Here is an 11633-nt window from a genome sequence, read left to right as displayed (position 1 = left end):
CTGAGCGGTCGGTCCTCTCAATAGGTGTTGATGTTGATACTGGAAGAAATGAATTAGTGGGAGGAATGTGCCTCGATTCTGCAATTGGTATATAGGTAGGACCTTGAGGCATTGCTTCATCAGATAGGATGCTATGGGGAGAGGCTGTCATCCTTGTATTTGCATCTGGAGTTGTTTGCTCAGAAAAAGGAAAATTGTCTTCATGAAAGATGACATCACGACTTCCAGAAATTCCTTTGTGGAAATGTCAAGAACCCGATACCCTTTCTGCAAATTGGGATATCCCATGAAAATGCATCGCTGAGCACGTGGACTGAATTTGTCTCTAGGTCCCACTGTTGCAACAAAACAGAGACATCCAAAGACCTTGAGATGCTGGAGCTTTGGTTTCTTTCGAAATAATAACTCAAATGGAGTTTTCCCTTTAAGTATCTGAGTTGGCATACGATTGATTAGGTAAGTGGCTGTGACCACACAATCTCCCCAATAATCATCTGGAACTGACGCTTGGAACTTCAAGGCTCGTGCGACTTCCAATAGATGACGATGTTTCCGTTCTACCACGCCATTTTGTTGTGGTGAATAGATACATGAGCTCTCATGTTGTATGCCATGTGTAGTAAATAGTGAAGAGCAATCATGGCTGAAGAATTCTCTCCCATTATTAGTTCAGATCCACTGTATGGATTTGTCAAACTGATTCTTTGAGAGTGAGATAAAACTTTTCAAATGAGAATAAGTCTGATTCTTAGACTGCATTAAGAAAATCCAAGTCGCACGAGAATAATCATCGACTATAGTGAGAAAATATTGAGACCCATCATGATTTAATGTGTGGTATGGTCCCCATATATCCACATGAATCAAAGAAAAAATCTCACTAGTTCGGGTGTTACTAGACGGAAAAGGCGTACGAGATTGTTTAGCAAGAGGACATATAGGACATTGTGGACATGGAAAGGAGGCACTATGACCCAATCTCAAATGCATAATGGAATTTCTATCATTGGTAGTCAAGTTACACAATGATGACTTATTTAAAGAATTGCAACGAAAATTACTTGAGAAACTATTCCAGAAAAAAAAAGGCTTTTAGAGAGACTACCCAAGCCCATTAGTTTCCCAGTCAAAATGTCCTGAAAGAAACACGTGTCAACATTGAAAATGGCCCCGCATGAATTTTCTTGACAAGCTTTTGAGACAGAGTTCAGGTTAAACTGGAATTCTGGGACATAAAGAACATTTCTAAGAGTAATCTATGAACTGAGATTGACTGTCCCTGTTTCATGGACATGGGTAATATCCCCATTGGGCAATTGCACGGAAATAGGGAAATTCAATCTGTCATTTATACTTGAGAAAAATCCCCTGTCACATATAATATGGTCGCTTGCCCCTGAATCAATTATCCACGCCTTTCTGGATATTGAATTAATCAAGCAATGGGTAATACCTGAGAAACTCGCTCCTCTATTTGTCTTGTCCATTTTTTGAAGTGCCTCCATCAACTGATGATACTGACTATACGAGATAGGTTGGTCAATTTTTTTACCGGTCGACCCAGTAACTTGATAAGCTGCTGAAATCTTTTTTTCTTTTTCACCGGGTTTTCCATGCAATTTCCAGCAATTATCAATTGAGTGATTAGTACGTTGGCAATAATCACAAAATAATTTATTCTTGCCTTTAAAATTTCTTCTGAAATTTCTTGATGATGTAGCAAGCATCGACCGTCCGTTCCTTTAATTGCAGCGAAGATCTAACCGTCCAATCCTTTAGTCGTGAGCTGCTGTCCGCCGTTGGATCCGATTGAGAGATTGAAAGTTTGCGAGCTGCCGATCCTCGTATCACATCCTGACCGTCCATCCAGTCTACTTTAAATAGCCTAAGTTCCTCTTATGCGAACCCTAATTTGGCCGCTCGTCTCTCTCTCTCACGATTTAGGGTTTGCGTCCTGGTGGCCGCGTCTTGCCGATCTCCGCGGGCTGCGAGTGCGACGCTCTCGCTGCTCCTGGTGTGGTCTGGCGTCGCATGTTGCTGACTCTCCTCCTGCACAGCCAATTGAAATATCTGCCCAATCGGCGGCATGGGATCCATGGCGAGGATCTGCAAGCGAAATCGAGGTAAGTTTCGTTCAAAATAAGGAGAAAGCGTGTAGCTTTCTCCTTGTCTTTAATGGATCTGTATTGTTTTAGAGTGGATTTCGGTCCCACGAGCTTCTCCTCGGCCGCTTCGAGATTGTTCCATAAAGACGAGAGCCTGTTGAAAACGGCTGTGACTGTCATATTTCCTTGCTTCAATTCACTGAGCTCTTGCATTAGATTAAAAATTTTCGCCTAGTCCAGCTTCCCGTACATTTCCTGGATATTTTCCCACATTTCTTTTGCATCTTCTGTTGGTGGGAGTCCGACCGCAACCTCGGAGGAGACGCAATTGCTGATCCAGGTTCGGACTAGGCGGTTGCTCTTCCTCCAGAGTCGGGCCAGGCGTTCGTCCACGAGAACTGGAATGGTTCTGTTGAGGAAACCATCTTTGTCTTTGGTTGCCAGGGCGCGCCGAAATTCCTGCGACCATCTTGTATAGTTTTCTGGCCCGGTCAATTGCTGGCTGATGAGTCGCATTTTGGTCCGTTGGCATTAGAGACAAACAATGGATCGCTGGGTTTTGGTCGTCCGGCAAGCGCCGCCGCCAGAAAAGGTAGAAAACCAGGCATGAGGTTCGGGTAGGTATTTCCTTGACCCGATTCGCTCGCCCCAATTGGATAACCCGCATGATAAAAAACCGGTTAGGGATTTGTTCCCATACCTAGCTCTCCCGACCTGCTCAACTGCTCCGATTCAATGGCTGGGCTTGCCCCATTCGTGGTTGGTGGGCCCCCATCGGCTTGGACATAGCTATGGTGGCCCACATATGCAGACGATAATGGATTTGGGCTTGGCCCAAAATAAAGTGGATACAAAATCCACTAGTATGGTTGACCCGCCAAGGGTTGCCCCACATTGAGCTGAGTCTACGTGGGTTGCCACTGTGCGGGTTGTAATTGAGTCTGCTGATTTATGGCTGGAAGTGTCGCAGGTTGAAGTTCAACTTGCAGATCTTGGGGTGTTACTTCTCTAGTCAGTGAATTTCCGGAAACATAGGTGCTGGTTTGTGGGGAGGCCATGGTAAGTAAAAAAAACTCCTTCGGATATTGATTCTAATGCCGAATAGAACCCTTTTCTGTAGGCCGAAGAACTATTTGGCAAAAGAACAAAGCAGAAGCAAATCAGAAGCCAAATGCTCTGATACCATGAAAGAAACCGAAGGCGATGGAGAGAGGAATAATATTTTTCTGTATTTCCTCGATATGTCTGTAAACTGTACAGAACCTAAAGATATAGAACTGGGTTTGTACAATTAATGGAAATAAAGAATTGTATGTATCAATCTAGATATGTATCTAATCTTTAATTGATATGTACATAATCAAATAAAATCCAAATCTCCTAAAGGAATATCACATATCTTCTAACAAAAACCATTTGATTGCATGTTAGTAAAGTGGTTGCTCGATTGATGCCTATCGTCGCAAACCTATGATGAACCCATTTGAGCCTACACAAATTTATATTTCGTTTTATCAAAGAGACGTGGGTATGAGCTTAGAAATGTCGCGGACCTAAGATGTAATTGCCATCGCGGGTCCATAGAGTCCACAAGCTAGACCGTGAAAAGCTGCATAAAAATTGATTAGTCGGCAACGGGCCCTTTGACCTTGTGCTAAGTCACTAATATAGACACGACACGTACGTGAATTAAAAATAATCCGACCCAAATCGATGCATTTGATCCATTTTGACTAATCTATGTGTATTTATAAATTTTTAGAGACTCAAATCTAATCAAGTCTGTACCCAACCCAGATCAACTTGACCCACATTATTAAAACACATAGATAATGCTACGTACTATGTAAATGATGAGATCTTTAATAGTTTTTATAAGGTTCTTAATAAGATTTTCAACTTGTTTGCGACTTTTTCTTTATTGCAAAATTTTCCAATTTCTTAAGGAAATGTCTGATATTTCTTAAAATCAATAAGTCAATAAATAACGATATGTAAAATCATACACTATTTTTCACGATTTTCTAGAGCTTGAAAGATCATAAAAATTTTAACTATTTCTCAAATTTAAGAAAGATTATCATAAATAGAAGACAAAACTAAGAAATAAGTTGCCCCACCAGAAAATCCCCAACCTGGACTTGCAGGCAAATGAAGAGCGAAGCAAAAGCCCCTCCTCCCTTTCAGACCTCAAGAGCACATATTTTTCCATGTTTGGACCATCTCCCATTCTTCGCTCTAAGCAGCTGAAGTCATGAACTTGACCTCGCCGATGTGCTTGTCGCCGAATATCACACCCTCTTGGAACGGATCGACGCGCAGGAAGGCGCGGTCGTAGTCCCTGAGGGAGATCTCCCTAAGGTTGACTCGCATCTCACGCTTTCACTTGGGATTGTCGTCGCATTCCTTGCCAATCGGAGTTTGTTGCTGCTGGTTCTGACTGAGTTTCTTGCTGGGGTCGTCGCTGATGACGGAGGCTTGTGCGTCTATGTAGGCGATGGGAGCGATGGCGACGCGGATTGGTTGGGATCCTCAGCGGTGTTACAATAGGTGGAGAAGAGAGGAGCGACTCACCTTCAATAGAGACCGCAGGAAGGTTGGGCTTTAGACCATTAAAAACCCAAATTTTAGTAGACTTTGTTACTCAAATCTATATCAATCCATTTAGCAAGGTTTAGCTAATTTCCTTAGATTGTCATCTAATAAAACCTATAGATAGATTCCGTGTACTCTTTTCTATATAAACATAGAAATATACATGCATTGTTAAGACGCGTCTTCGCACGGTAACTCTTGCTCAACAAAGAAATAGCCACGCTATTCATATTGGTCATGTTACTATTCCAACAGCAAAGTTGACCGTAAAAGATGCATGCTGTTAGCCTCCTATTCTCGTCTTTGCACTTCTCATTTTAAGAAGCCAACACCATCACCAAACTCGCTGTCATCGGACGATCAACGTATTGAAATCTCATCATTAGCAGAAGCCTGGAGCGAACACACACACCCCACGTGTAGCCACGCCATGAATCCACCATGCCCGACGCTAGGCAAGTGTGGTTTCGACCATTTCCTATGTGATTTCATGGTGATCGAGGATTTCGAGAAATTGTTGCGATTACTTTTCAAACTCAAGCTGATAATTTGTTTTGACTCACCTAACATTTGAGGGGATATTGGAGATATTTATCTATCTTCTATAAATATTTAAGATATTTCCTCTGATTTTCCATATCTATTTTGATTATGCATATCTAATTTGATTTTTTTTAGATAGTCATCTATTAAAACTATAAACAAGCTCCAGATTCTCTTTTTATGTAGACATAGAAATATACAAAAAATTCTACAATTTCTCTTCCGTTGCATTATTCTTAACTTCAGTAATCATGATTAGTGATGGTTATTACTTTCTTAAACTTCGAATTAGTCTAATTCCCCATATCCTAATCCATAAATCAACGGTGGTTGCTGAATATATAACCCAAGAACCATGTCCCATGGATATTATCTGGCTTCGATAAACAAACAATAGATTTCTAGGAGAGAGAGAGGGATTGATTGATTGATTGATTGATTGATTGATTGAACCTAACAGCTATAATTGCTAAGGCTTAGGTCTAAGTAATATCAAGTTTGTTGTTACCTGTCACATCAACTGAACAACCCAAAATATCGAGTGTGCTAGAGTATTCTAATATGATTAACTTAGTTCTCCACTTGTATCATTTGGTGCGTGGTAAGTTATTACCCCCTGAAGTGCTAGGGTTCTGAGGAGGGCTTAGGTCTAAGTAATATTGAGTTTGTTGTCACCTGTCACGTCCAATGAGCAACCCAAAATTGAGTGTGCTAGAATATTTGAATATGATTAACTTAGTTCATCGGTTGTATCATTTGGTGTGTGGCGAGTTATTAGCCCCCGATGTGCTAGGGTTCTGAGGAGGGGCCCTCGACTTTACGATGTGAATGGGAATGGGGTTGGCAGGATGAGATGGTATGAACGGCGTTGACTTATTCATCGTCTGATCAAAGGACATTTCACTTCATCACATGCATGTACACTTCAAGATTAAGTAGGGGAGGCCTGATCTCAACAGCTATTCCTAGCCTTCCAGAGGATTTGCATTCAAAAATAGTATAGAAATCTACGAATTTAACTCTTATATTTGGTTAATTTGGTGAAGCCAGGAATTCGGACCAGTTTCATTTCTCTTTTCGAAGGAGGAGGGTACCAGGTTGGAGGATCGGACCGGACTAGCTGCCTATCATTTTCTTGAACTCAGTCTAATATGCTAGGAGAAGGGCTTCACGGAAATCAAGACCGGGGGACCCGAATTAAGGGTGGTCCGGACCCTCGCGGTTATCATTACCCCATTTTACCGTTGGGGTTGACTCCGAGAACAGAAGCAGTTTAATGATATGCTTAGGTCCTAAGCCAACCATTACCTTCGACGAAAAAGCTTGTTCTGAGTTTCATAAAATGTTCGGTTATGTTTTTAAAGCATTTTGTCTTTTTAGTATGTGCATTTGTCGAAGAGACTATAGGAGGAAAAAAGCCACTCGGCCACCGATGATTTATGCACTTGCCAATATAGAATGAAATGGTTTCGACCTTCCAAATTACTTTATTTTTTTAAGCTTAAGAATAATATATTGGGCATAACGTGAGAGTAGGTCCTGCACCACATCCGTCTCTTCCCTAGTTTGGGGATGAAAGTGTCAACACCAAATGCACATTACTTTACATATATATATATATATATATATATATATATATGAAACGTGGAATATCATAAATGGCCGCATTTATTAATCTCTGGTGCCTAACCACCCCTAATTCCACCACCTACTAAAAAAAGCTCAGATTCTCCTCCTGCCTTCATCTCTACATAACCTTCCTCAACCCTCCAAAATTTCGAAACGCCTCTATTCTATCAAGACATCGTCTCAAAAAAGAGGAAAAAAAGAGGTCAGATCTCAAGATGGGTTCGATTCCGAGCGAGACCCTGGTGGCTCCGACCCAAGTCCCCGACGAGTACGAAACCATGTTATACGCCATGCAACTCGCTAGCGCGGCCGAGCTGCCCATGGTCCTCAAGACGGCTCTCGAGCTCGATGTCCTCGAGATCATGGCCAAGGCCGGGCCCGGCGCGTGCCTCTCTCCCCGTGAGATCGCGTCTCAACTCCCGACCAAGAACCCGGATGCGCCCACGATGCTCGATCGGATCTTGCGCCTCCTTGCGACCCACTCCGTTGTCACGTGCACCATGCACAAGCTCCCCGACGGCCGAGCCGAGAGGCTCTACGGGATCGCTCCGGTTTGCAAGTTCTTGACCAAGAACGAGGATGGTGTTTCGGTCGCCTCTTTGTGTCTCATGAACCACGATAAAGTCCTCATGGAAAGCTGGTTAGTGATCAGATACGCAGATATACACCTGCATCATATTCTTCCTTATTTTTGCACTACTAATCATTCGGCACCCGCACCAAATAGTTATAATCTCCGACGCGTTGGACTCAGTCAATCACGATTTTGAAAGCACACGCACAACACATAATCTTCTGCTAAACTATTCTTTTGATGATCTTTTGTTTTGTTAGTCGTTTTGTTTGATTGGGGAGACAACAAATTGAACGGAAAAACCTCGCAGGCTTGTTCATCAATAAATGTGACTAGTCGCTGACATTACACCCGTTTAGCGTTAGGCGACGCTAAATTAACTCTTTATAATCAGTTAGTAGCGTTGACTTCATTTGTTGGTAGAAATAATTTCAAGATAATAATGCAGTACATCACCTACGAAATGCACGATCATGGAAGAAGGTAAATTGACTCGGTATTAAGGGTGAGCATATCAGACCAACTAGACCGGGAATCGCTCGGACTAAACCGGATTGGCTGGTTTGGTCCGATTCCAGCGTCGATCTGGTTCCGTCCCATAAAAATGGAACCGGTGATATTTGGTTTGGTTCCTGGTTTCGGGGAGAACTAGACTGGACCGGACCAATTTTTTTTTAAATATATATTTTTAATTTATTAAAAATAACAATAAACCCTAAAATTGTAATAACTTTGGTATTTTTTTTTTTTTTTTTTTTTTTTGCTAAGTGGCTGATTCCATTGAATCAGACCGGACTAGTTGGTCGGGTCCCATTCCTATTCCCAAAAAGAGAATCGGAACCGATCACCTCTACTTGATAGTATAATACCTTGACGTAGATGTTGAAAAGTGACTAAGATGTCAAAATCCATAACAGCATGATTTAGCCCATAATACGAAAATCGAATATTTTGTTTAAGCTTCATATTATCAATCATTGATGCAATTATTAAGCGATCACTTACTCATAAAAGTCCAGTGTAACTTTGATCGATGATCATCACCAAATAGATTCACGGTTGAAGTCATATATACATCAAGAGAAAAAAAAAATGCTGAATCGACCAAGATTTTTGACCTAAATAATGCAGGTACCACTTGAAAGATGCAGTTCTTGAAGGAGGAGTCTCGTTCGACAGGGCATATGGAATGAATGCATTCGAATACACCCGTACCGATCCGAGATTCAACAAAGTATTCAACAAAGCCATGTCCGATGTTTCGACCATCACCATGAAGGAGGTCCTTGAGACGTACAAAGGCTTCGACGGCCTCAAGTCGGTGGTCGACATAGGAGGTGGAACTGGCGCTGTCCTGAACATGATTGTCTCCAAGTACCCCTCCATTAAGGGCATCAACTTTGATTTGCCTCACGTCATTGCCAATGCTCCGTCCTATCCCGGTACTTATATTATATTCCGCAAATCCCTCTATATCACTTCATGTTAATTACATTGTATGCATGATTAAAACTAAAATCGCCTTAGAGACATTAAATTATCATCAATGCGTGTGTGGTAATATATAATTGAAAAGCTTATTTCCTATGCTAATCGATATTGACTTCCTCAACTATATGACTACAATCTTCGAGTTAGGCGTCGAGCATGTTGGAGGAGATATGTTCGTTAGTGTTCCTACAGGAGATGCAATTTTCATGAAGGTTAGTTCAACTTATATTACCACTCTTATCTGCCAATTACTTGAAATGTGAATGATGATAACATCTTGTTTCTAATTCGCCATGGAAATTGATGCGTTTGCGACATGTAGTGGATATGTCACGATTGGAGCGATGAGCATTGCCTGAAGTTCTTGAAGAATTGCTACAACGCCCTCCCTGAGCACGGGAAGGTCATAGTGGCCGACTGCATCCTTCCCGAACTCCCGGACACGAGCTTCGCGACCAAGGTAGCCTTTCATGCCGACCTGATCATGATGGCGCACAACCCCGGCGGGAAAGAGCGGACGGAGAAGGAGTTTGAGGCACTGGCCAAGGCTGCGGGGTTCAAGCGCTTCCGCATCGCGTGCGTTGCCTTTGATCACGTCATGGAATTCCTCAAGAACTAAGGGTAGATTGAGCCAATGGGTCCGAATGTGGAGACGTATTGGACGATGGAGCATGATTTTTAGCTTCTTGTGATTAAGAAGAGCATAACAAAAATGATGGACCGAATGTCGACTTATTTTACTTGATGATGTGATTGGAGAATGCAAAAGATGTTATGAACAATTCAGTTGCCGAATTGCAAATTCCAATCCTAAGTTGTGTCAAATATTACCGAATGCCTTCGCATGCTAGTGTTATTCATTGAGACTGAAAGCTAATTATGCATGCATTTAATATGCCCAAAATGAATGGATGAACATTAGTGTTTAAAAGTTGCCATTTGCATGTGCTGAGCAAATCGGAAAAAAGTATGAAAAAGTGTTTTAGCGGTCTCTATGATTGTTGTATGTGACCAACCCATCATTTAATCCACGTGGCGGCATCTCATTTTAAGTGACGCTTAAATTTTGAAATCACTTGTTTGGTATTGGCTTGTCACACACCATGTGATATTGTCACATAATATGTGGTAGGTAGAGAACCTCACAATTTGTCGCTAATCATGATCAGTGATAGACTTTTAAATTTAGATATGAATTGGAGCCCATAATGGTTATTGTATTAAACATTGATTAGTATACGTCTCCATATTTGGAAAAATAGAACAAAGGTGAGTGCGTATATGTACGCATATAACGTTTATTTCTCCATAACCCAAGATTCGTCTCACTTGATTATCATTGCCATTAATAAACAAACACTAAACTCTCTTGTCATTGAAAGGAGAAGTATGACTTAACATTTATATTATCGGCACCGTACATGTTTGTATTTTTTGGCCGTGCCTTTGTACACGTTGACTTCACACCTTTCTACGAAAATTTTTGCATTACTAAACTAAAATCATTGAGGTATAAAGTGAACTAGGTATCTTACTTATTCAATGTTTTATACAATCACTGCAAGATTCTTCTTTGCATTTGCATTTGATATGCACAGAGGATTATGTAATTTCTGTGTATTAGATGTGTCTAATGAAAAGTACATGACAGACTATCTTAGACGACTATCTAAAGTAATCAAATCAAGTATGATCAATTAGATATATGTACAATCACGAGAGATATGAAAAATATTTTAAATAACTTTATAAAATATCCTGTATTTCTAACATCTTTTCAAATTCAAGGTTTGGATAACAAAATCCAAAAAATCCCGATGGATTGCCCAAGAAGTTGAATGTGCTGAAGAAAGAATCGGCTGAGCTGACGTTGCTACTTACGTGGTTGTTATGTATTGTCGTGGCTACTATGAAATCCATGTGGCTGGAGGATAACATCACGGCAGGTCTGGTGATGGTGTTCGCTTGTGGATTGGCGAAGAAATGCGCCCAGTACGGCTGGCGTCCTTATAAACACCATGGAGAAAGCGAGTCAGGTGGAGGCGTTCGTCTGCGGACAGAAACGTGGCCTGTGTGTTGAAACCAAAAGAACAATATTTACAACTTATGACTTCATCACTTCATATAGAAATTCAAGCTCACAAACGCCAGTCATAACTATTGATAAATAAGACATAACAACCTGCAAATGTCAATGCGAGGATTTAATGAAGAAAACAAAACAGCCCATACATACTTATCATAAACACAAATTAAACACACAACAAAGTAACATAAGTCTTTGGTAACTTTCACTTTTGAATCCCGTAGTAAACATGCAACCACCCTAAAATTATAACTTTCTTGATTTATTTTTGTCCTCTATCATTGACGAATCTAAAGCGTTGTCAACAAAAATCAGTTTTGCTGTTATTTCAACACTGTGAGGCGGTTGTTGTTACAAGCACTATGGATAAACATGGCCGATGTGGCTGGCATTATAAATAAACAAACTTGGTGGGCACTTTCTCAAATAACAGGTTCTGCAGACTATAGGTTAACAGAACATGCCGCGCTGGCTATTGAACGAGACAGAAATGTTGAAGATTGATACTGATATTAGTAATTATTGAAAAAGAAGATGAAATGAAATTGGAGAATTGTACTCGGGTGTGAACGTTGGTGTAAAACGGGTGCAATCTTAGTATGATCTAGCT

The 11633-nt window shown here is 41.0% G+C and overlaps 1 protein-coding gene across 1 annotated transcript; it reads left to right on the top strand.

Moving 5' to 3' along the window:
• Positions 1–6974: 6974 nt before the first annotated feature.
• Positions 6975–9772, top strand: LOC104424567 (caffeic acid 3-O-methyltransferase 1). Its single transcript, XM_010037023.3, has 4 exons — positions 6975–7512; positions 8578–8888; positions 9085–9149; positions 9260–9772. The coding sequence occupies exons 1-4, from the start codon at positions 7088–7090 to the stop codon at positions 9554–9556; spliced, it is 1098 nt and encodes a 365-aa protein (XP_010035325.2). The 5' UTR covers positions 6975–7087; the 3' UTR covers positions 9557–9772.
• Positions 9773–11633: the final 1861 nt, after the last annotated feature.

This window comes from Eucalyptus grandis, chromosome 11 (assembly GCF_016545825.1).
Source record: "Eucalyptus grandis isolate ANBG69807.140 chromosome 11, ASM1654582v1, whole genome shotgun sequence".
In the NCBI taxonomy this organism is placed as follows: Eukaryota; Viridiplantae; Streptophyta; class Magnoliopsida; order Myrtales; family Myrtaceae; genus Eucalyptus; species Eucalyptus grandis.
The sequence above is the reverse complement of the archived record's forward strand: the minus strand, read 5'-3'. Positions and strand labels throughout refer to the sequence as shown.